This window comes from Macaca fascicularis, chromosome 8, assembly GCF_037993035.2.
Source record: "Macaca fascicularis isolate 582-1 chromosome 8, T2T-MFA8v1.1".
Classification (NCBI taxonomy): domain Eukaryota; kingdom Metazoa; phylum Chordata; class Mammalia; order Primates; family Cercopithecidae; genus Macaca; species Macaca fascicularis.
Genome location: NC_088382.1, coordinates 25,178,705 through 25,187,240, shown reverse-complemented (window position 1 = coordinate 25,187,240; position 8,536 = coordinate 25,178,705). Strand labels below are relative to the sequence as shown.

Below are 8,536 nucleotides of genomic sequence, written 5' to 3'. Positions count from 1 at the left end.
CTTGGTTTCTTTCTTTCAACACCATATCATAATCATTTTCTGTGTTTCTACCTAACCATCATTTTAAATGACTGCTTATATTCCATTAAGCGGCTTTGCCATGATTTACAAAATCATCCTTTATTAAAAAAAAAAAAAGCAGGGCTTTCTTCATTGTTTGGAGAACTCAGTTATTTTCATTTTTTTATGGGATAAAGAGGAGAAAAGAAAAAACTGAGAACTCTACGTTTACTTTGCTATTGTCTTCATTTAATTGATCTCATCTGGCCAGGCGAGGTGGTTCACCCCTGTAATCCTAGCACTTTGGGAGGCAGAGGCAGGTGGATCACTTGAGGTCAGGAGTTCAAGACCAGCCTGGCTAACATGGTGAAACCCTGTCTCTACTAAAATACCAAAAAAAAAAAAAAAAAAAATTAGCCGGGCATGGTGGCAGACGCCTGTAATCGCAGCTACTCCAGAGGCTGAGGCAGAAGAATCGCTTGAACCTGGGAGGTGGAGATTGCAATGACCTGAGATCATGCCACTGCACTCCAGCCTGGGGGACAGAGCAAGACTCTGTCTCTAAAATAATAATAATCATTATTATTATTAATCTCATTTCACTCCTTTCATTAAAATGATTTCAGTTAATCCATTATCATGATTTTCAGACAGATAGGATTTATTTCCATTTTACAGAAGAAGAAATAGGCAAACTAGTCGGGCGCGGTGGCTCAAGCCTGTAATCCCAGCACTTTGGGAGGCCGAGCCAGGCGGATCACGAGGTCAGGAGATTGAGACCATCCCGGCTAACCCGGTGAAACCCCGTCTCTACTAAAAAAATACAAAAAACTAGCCGGGCGAGGTGGTGGGTGCCTGTAGTCCCAGCTACTTGGGAGGCTGAGGCAGGAGAATGGCGTGTAGCAGAGCTTGCAGTGAGCTGAGATCCGGCCACTGCACTCCAGCCTGGGTGACACAGCGAGACTCCGTCTCAAAAAAAAAAAAAAAAAAAAAAAAAAAAAAGGCAAACTACAATTAAGTAAATTACCCAAGGTCATATAGCAATTTTAGTGGCAGAACGGGATTTGAACCAAGTTTTCTGAGTCAAGCCACCTGTTCACATTATAGTCTTAACTCTTAGTGGAATTTAAAGACAGGCTTGCCCTCCTGTCTGTCCTCCTTCTTCCAATGTATGTGCTTTATTTTATAGCTGATCATGTTCCAAGTGGTCCTGAATGACCCATTCCTACCTACGTTTCATCTTTTGTTTGAGACAGGGTCTCACTCCGTCACCCAGGCTGGAATGCAGTGACGCAATCTCAGCTCACTGCAACCTCTGCCTCCCGGACTCATGCCATCCTCCCACCTCAGCCTCCTGAGAAGCTGGGACTACAGGTGCGTGCCACCATGCCTAATTTTGGTAGTTTTCGTAGAGACAGGGTCTTGCCACACTGCCCAGGCTGGTCTCGAACTCCTGGGCTCAAGCAATCTGCCCACCTTGGCCTCCCAAAGTTCTGGGATTACAAGCATGATCCACCATGCCTCACTTCATCTTCCGTAGTCATGTCCTGATGTCACCTCAGAACCCCAAATCTGGGGTCATTCCTGTGGGAAGACGGTTCTCTGAATTTTACCCATTAGGGGTGGGGACAGTGCATCACTGAGCCTCTGTCTTCCCCAAAAGACCTCATCTCCTCTTCACCCCCTTTGTCCTTCCAGGTGGGTCACAATGCCCTTGAGGATATATTTAGCCTCTTTGTAAACAGAAGTGAATCAATGTTCATTTGTCCCAGCATTGTTCCTGAGAATGCAGCCAGGCCAGGTAGGGACTGAGCCTGAGACTCCTCGTGGGGCACTCGGTGGCACTGTTCCTCACAGAGACTCTTGGGCCTCTGCTGCTCACAGGGTCTACCAGCCGTGCTCTGCTGCAGCCCCTCTGTCGCTCAGAAATCCCAGACATACAACCAGCCAAGCTGGAAGTGAGCGCAGGGTTGCATATCCAATGCCTTCTTTCCTTTTTCTCTGATAAAATTCTTAGACTTTTTTTTTTTTTCCCTTTTTACCCAGGAGCATAGATTCAAGTTGCCCTGAATATACATGCTCAGGCTTTTTATTTTGAAATAATTTTAGATTTACAGCTGAGTCACAAAGATAGCACAGGAAGTTCCCAATTATCCTTCACCCAGCCTCCCCTATTGTGAACATCTTACATAACCATGGTGCCTTGATCAAAACTACGAAATTAATATTGATACCACACTACTAACGAAGCAACAGGCCTCACCGGGATTTCACCAGTTTTTTCACGAATGCCCTTTTTCTGTTCCAGGATCCAACCATGCCTGCATTTGACAGATGGCCCGGAGGGTAGATGTGGCATCCCCAGGGTCCCTCAGAGAGCTAGCCTGTGGCCAGCCCTCCCTCTCCCACTGTAGCTTGGGTTCCTGCCCTCCTCACCTTCCTACCTTGTCAAGACACAGGTCTTGTTGCTCTGTCCATGACTCTAGCATCACAGACGCCCTGATACCACCTTGTCCTGCCTGCCCCTGTCCCTGTCCCCATCCCCATGGCCACCTACCCAGGCCTTCCTGCTCATGTGCTTCCCCCCGCTCACCCCGGCACATGCACACACATGCCCTGAAATGGCTGGCTCCAGCTTGGCTCCCGTGGGTGCTGGGAGCATTAGGCTACTCCCATTCACCAGGCTGTGTGGCCCACCACACTGGCCAGGGTTCTTCCCTCTCTGGGACTGGAGGACACACAGTTGACTTGATGGGGACCCTGGTGGTTCCTATCCAGCCTCCCGTCCTCCCTCAGCTGCCTCCCTTGTCTCGGCGCCTCTCCAGCCTCTGTCTGGCTGCTGTTCTCTCCCAAGGCCTTGGGAACGCCTGCCTCTCTGTTGTCTCAGCACTCCCTTCCCAGTTTACAAGGGGCTTTTGGGGAGGGCTTTCCCCCCCGGGATAATGGGAGGCATGGAGCCATGGTTTGCTGCGGTCTCTGCTCTCTGGGCAGTGAGGCTTTCTGTTGTTTACCTTAGGCTGCCTCTGAAGCTCCCAGAGCCCTGCCCAGACATGATCTCACTCTCTCAAATCATCCCTGCGAGGCAGACAGGAGTCTGGGACCAACCTGCCCCCACTTCACAGGTGGGAAAACTGAGGGATTCACACATGTGCGGGCACGCACAAGACACACACACACACACACACACACACACACACAGAGCAAATATGTTGATAAGTTGCTCTGCAGTCCTGGGGTCCCGTGCCTGCAGTTATTTGGGAGGTGAGAGGTCCAGGATAGGGCTTGGCCCAGCTGCATTCAGCAAGTGCCTCAAAATTCATGGGCCTTGTAGGGATATCCCACAGCCTAACACGGGGCCCTGCCTCCAGGGAGCCTGTGGTATCAGCAGGTGAGAGGAGTCTAAAGAAACACATCCTGCGTTGCTGAAGTTCCTCAGTCCAATTCTAAGGCAGCTCTACAGGCACATTTCACCAGGCATGGTGGCTCATGCCTGCAACCACAGAACTTTGGGAGGCCAAGGCAGGAGGATCAGTGAGGCCAGGAGTTCAAGACCAGCCTGGACAATATAGCAAGACCCTTGTTTCTACAAAGAAATAAAAATTAAAAATTAAAAATTTAGCCGGGCATGGTGGTGCACACCTGCAGCCCCAGCTACTCAGGAGTCTGGGGCAGGAGGACAGCTTAAACCCAAGAGATCAAGGCTGTAGTAGGATCTGTGATCATGCCACTGCACCTCCAATCTGAGCAACAGAGTGAAATCCTGTCTCTAGGGGGTAACAAAAGGCACATTTCATGAGGGTGGGCCTTGCGTGTTGTAGCAAGAAGTGCTGTGGTGGAGAGGGCCCACTCCTGAGGGTCGGTGGGCTGCCTGGGGACGGTGCCCAGTACTGGACAATCCACACAGCTCCTCTCCGATTGTCGTGCCTTCCCAACACCCCTGTAAAACAATAATTGTTATGACCCTACTCTACAAATAAGAAAATTGAGGCTCACAGCTCACCCAGGAGCACAGAGCAAGCCAGCCAGCAGCGGCTGGCCATCTGGCTCCAGGTCCTGAGCTTTGTCCACACCATCAAGCAGGGAGGCACACAAAACCAGCCGAGGGAGAAGAAAGGGGTGGCCTCTGCCGGGTGAGAAGCCAGACGGCCTGCTTCGCAGATCCCTTCCAGCTGGCCTTGCCTTCCAGTTCTGAGGGGCGGGTGAAGGAGGAAAGGCAGAGCTGGGAGAGGAGCAGGCTCTCGCCACAACAACCCCCACCCTGCTCTCCACGCGCCAGGTCCTGCACGCTAGGTGGGAGGGTGACGACAAGGATGGAGGAGCAGGGCCCCACCCCCGCCCTCCCCGGGCGCACCATCTGCAGCGGAGAGGGCCTTGAGCTGCGTGGGAAATGCGGTGGGCAGAGGGACACTGATGAGGACGGGCCGGCTGACGGCAGCCCTCTCTCAGCCCCCGACTCTTCCCGCCATCCCCAGCCCTTCCCTTCCATCCTCCCAGCGCCTGTCACTCTTCCTGCCCAAACCAAGCATTTAGCACTTAGTCTCGAACCCTCAGCTGACTCCTCATCTAGGACTCCGTCTCTCTCTCCAACTACAACAGAATCTCCTTAAAGGCAGGGGTTTATGTCCCCCTCCCCACAGGCCACGTGACATTTATTACTCTTGAATGGAGTGAGAAGAAAGTTACTTGGGAGATGATCAACTCCGGCAATGCCATCGTGTGTTCACGGCAACAGCGGGGCAGTGGGTCCAAGGGGCGGCCCCGGGCCTCCGTAACGTCACCGGGCTTGTCGCGTCATAGTCGCCTACCCCTGCGGCGCAACGCGCCCTGCAGGAAGGATGACGTCACGGTCGGAGCTCCCGCAGACCAGTGCGCGCTCGGGGAGTAGGCGAGTCGGGGGCGGCTGGGAGACGTCCTGAGCGCGCGGGACTGACAGGCGGCAGAACCCGGGCGGGGTCCTCCAGAGCTGGCCCGGCGCCCACCCAGTTGCCCGGCGGCCCCGGGTGGCCCCGCCCCTTCGGAGACTGCCGCGGGCCGGCCAATCCGGGCAGGCTGCGGCGCCGCGCAGCCTATCAGCGGCCAGGGCTCGCGTGCGCTTCCGCGTTCGCGTGCGCTTCCGCGTTCTCGTGCGGGACCGGCCTGCTGCCGCAGGGACTGGGAGAGGGCGCAGGAGCCCACGCTCGCCCGCGGCTCGGCTCAGCCAGTCTGCGAGTACTCAGGCCGCCGCCCCCCGGGGGACCCGATGGCCTCGGAGGGCCTGACGGGAGCGCTGGCTGCCGTGCTGGCGGGCCAGGGGCCGAGCGTGCAGAGCTGCGACTCGGCGCCGGCCGGGGAGCCGCCGGTGCCCGTGCGGCTGCGGAAGAACGTGTGCTACGTGGTGCTGGCCGTGTTCCTCAGCGAGCAGGTGAGCGGCCGCCCGCCGGGCCCGCCGGGCCTCGGGAGCGCGCAGCCAGCCCAGGTGGGGACAGAAGACCCAACGGCCACAGCCAGCGCTGCCGCGTGCGTGGCGCTCCCCAGTTTTGCAAAGCACTCCCACTCCCACTCGCATCTGTGTCCTGCGTTCGTCCCGATATGCATTAGAGGAAACTGAGGCCCGGGACCTGTTTGTCTCATCCCACTAGGGCTCATTCCTTCCCTTCCCCAGAGTCTAGCGGAATGCCCAGGGTCCCCCGGGTAGCAGTGGCTCAATCCGTGTTTACCCTTAGGCCTTTGGTGCTGATCCCTGTAGTAGGCGATGTAATGACAACTAGAAGGGGCCAGGGCCATAGGGCAGGGTTGTACAGAGTGGAGGTGGGGGGTCGTGTTTCAAAGCCAGATCCCAGTGTGAGGACCCATCACAGTTTGTAAACCACGCCGTTGGAGGCGAGAGATACACAGTGACATGTACAGACGCAAATCAGTGCAAGACACATGGTGACCCTCACTCTGGGGCCTCATCTCCAGCCCCTGAAGCAGCTTCCACGAATCTCAGCCCTTCCTGAAATGGAAGTCTTCCTAAATCCAGAGAGGGACGAATTGCAGGGAGGAGAGGGCTGCAGCCCCCAGCTACACGAGGGCAGGTCTACTGGAGCGCTAGCCGGATTGAGGGTGTCCACCCAGAGGGGAGTCTCGGGCGACTGTGTTTGAGGTGTCCCCTGGTCCCCGGGGAGGGAAGGCTGTGGCAGGAAGTGAGGATCCTCTGTCCCCTCAGGATGAGGTGCTACTGATCCAGGAGGCCAAGAGGGAGTGCCGGGGGTCGTGGTACCTGCCTGCGGGGAGAATGGAGCCGGGGGAGACCATCGTGGAGGCGCTGCAGCGGGAGGTGAAGGAGGAGGCGGGGCTGCACTGTGAGCCCGAGACACTGCTGTCCGTGGAGGAGCGGGGCCCCTCCTGGGTCCGCTTCGTGTTCCTCGCTCACCCCACAGGTATGGCCCACCTGGAGGCAGTGTGAACAGGGCCAGTTGACACCTTTCCCCCAGCTCCTCGGTGAAGTGAGCCCCTCCACAGCCAGTCCTGTTATGACTGGCACAGCCTGGCATGGGCAGATTCCAGCCTTTGGGCTGGGGGCCTCTCTTCTGGGTCAGGGATGTCTGGTGACTGCCACACCTGCACTCCTCTCCACACAGCCTGTCCCTGCCCCATCCCCCACATTTCCCCCAGGTGGAATTCTCAAGACTTCCAAGGAGGCCGATGCAGAGTCCCTGCAGGCTGCCTGGTACCCACGGAGCTCCCTGCCCACTCCGCTGCGAGCCCATGACATCCTGCACCTGGTTGAGCTAGCTGCCCAGTATCGCCAGCAAGCCAGGCACCCTCTCATTCTGCCGCAAGAGCTACCCTGTGATCTGGTCTGCCAGCGGCTTGTGGTCACCTTTACCAGCACCCAGACAGTGTGGGTGCTGGTGGGCACAGTGGGGATGCCTCACTTGCCTGTCACTGCCTGTGGCCTCGACCCTGTGGAGCAGAGGGGTGGCATGAAGATGGCCATCCTGCGGCTGCTGCAGGAGTGTCTGACCCTGCACCACTTGGTGGTGGAGATCAAGGGGTTGCTTGGACTGCAGCACCTGGGCCGAGATCACAGTGATGGTATCTGTCTGAATGTGCTGGTGACTGTGGCTTTTCGGAGCCCAGGGATCCAGGATGAACCCCCAAAGATTCGGGGTGAGAACTTCTTTTGGTGGAAGGTGACTGAGGAAGACCTGCAAAGCCAGCTCCTCAAGCGGCTTCAGGGATCCTCTGTTGTCCCAGTGAACAGATAGGGAGGTGGAGGAGGTGACAAGGAGCTAGGCAGCCATGCTCCCTCCAGTGCAGACATGTCTCTCTCTGAGGGAGGCAAGAAGCTGGCGATCAGGGATCTTGTTGCATTGGGAGCAGGGGCGGCTCTCCTGGTTCCCGGGAGAGATGCTTTGAGGAGCATTCCTCTACATTGCACAAGGGACAGTGCCTTTAACCAAGCAAGGAGTCCAAAGCTCAGGACCTCACAACCCTGAGGGCACACTGACACCTCTCCCCAGGGGGATGGGGAGCTTTCTGTACCACCAGTGGCATCTCCTCCTCATGCTCTGTGCCCTCCTTGGGAAAGGCCTGCATCCTGATCCTTCCAGGCTCTTGGAGCCTGGAGGGGCACTGGGGAAGGTGTCCTGAGGGAGGAGCCCCTTGCTGAGTAAAGAGGTGTTACTTACCTTGCCTCCCTGCCTAAACGTTTCTGTGGGGAGCAAGTGTTGGGGACTGCTGTCCAAGAGCTGCTGTTCCCATCGTGTTACCCACAGCTGCCCATGCCTTTCCCAGTGCACTGACAGTGTGGGCCAGTCTGCTGTCCAGCATGGCCCCCGGGGCTCCTTCCAGCTGGCCTGCTGGCCCGGGATGTGACTCGGAGGGGACCCATCCCTAATGAAACACAGCTCTGAGTCCTCCAAGGGTTGGGCAGCGGGTGGCCCCAGAGGAACTTCACGTGGGACGGGCTGCAGGTGCTGCCTCTGCTCTCTCCTTGAGCCTCCCTGGCACAGACCCCTCCCCCGGCTCTCCTGCCTCTGCCTTTTCACAGCTTCAGCCCACACCAGACCAAACCTTTTTTTCATTTCCCCTCAGCCTGGCTGAATCATGGTAGGAATGTTTTTTTTTTTTTTTTTTTTTTTTAAGTGGCCAGGCACAGTGGCTCACGCCTGTAATCCCAACACTTTTTGGTAGGCTGATGCAGGTGGATCACTTGAGGTCAGAAGTTCGAGACCAGCCTGGCCAACATGGCAAAACCCCGTCTCTACTAAAAATACAAAAAACTAGCCGGGCATGTTGGCAGATGCCTGTAATCCAAGATACTTAGGAGGCTGAGGCAGGAGAATCGCTTGAACCCCAGAAGCAGAGGTTGCAGTGAGCTGAGCTCCAGCCTGGGCAGACTGTCTCAAAAAAAAAAGAAAACTTTGGCCAGGCACGGTGGCTCACACCTGTAATCCCAGTGCCTTGGGAGGCTGAGGCAGGAGGATCACTTGAAGGCAAGAGGATCGCTTGAAGGCAAGAGTTTGAAGCCAGCCTGGGCAACATAGTGAGGCCCTGTCTCTACAGAAAA

At 56.2% G+C, this 8,536-nt stretch overlaps 1 protein-coding gene across 1 annotated transcript; it reads left to right on the top strand.

Annotated features, from left to right (window-relative positions):
* The first annotated feature begins 5,117 nt into the window (after nt 1-5,117).
* On the top strand, nt 5,118-7,654 carry NUDT18 (nudix hydrolase 18). The gene is made up of 3 exons (XM_045397742.3): nt 5,118-5,401; nt 6,188-6,401; nt 6,637-7,654. The coding sequence occupies exons 1-3, from the start codon at nt 5,240-5,242 to the stop codon at nt 7,230-7,232; spliced, it is 972 nt and encodes a 323-aa protein (XP_045253677.2). The 5' UTR covers nt 5,118-5,239; the 3' UTR covers nt 7,233-7,654.
* The last annotated feature ends 882 nt before the right edge of the window (nt 7,655-8,536 follow it).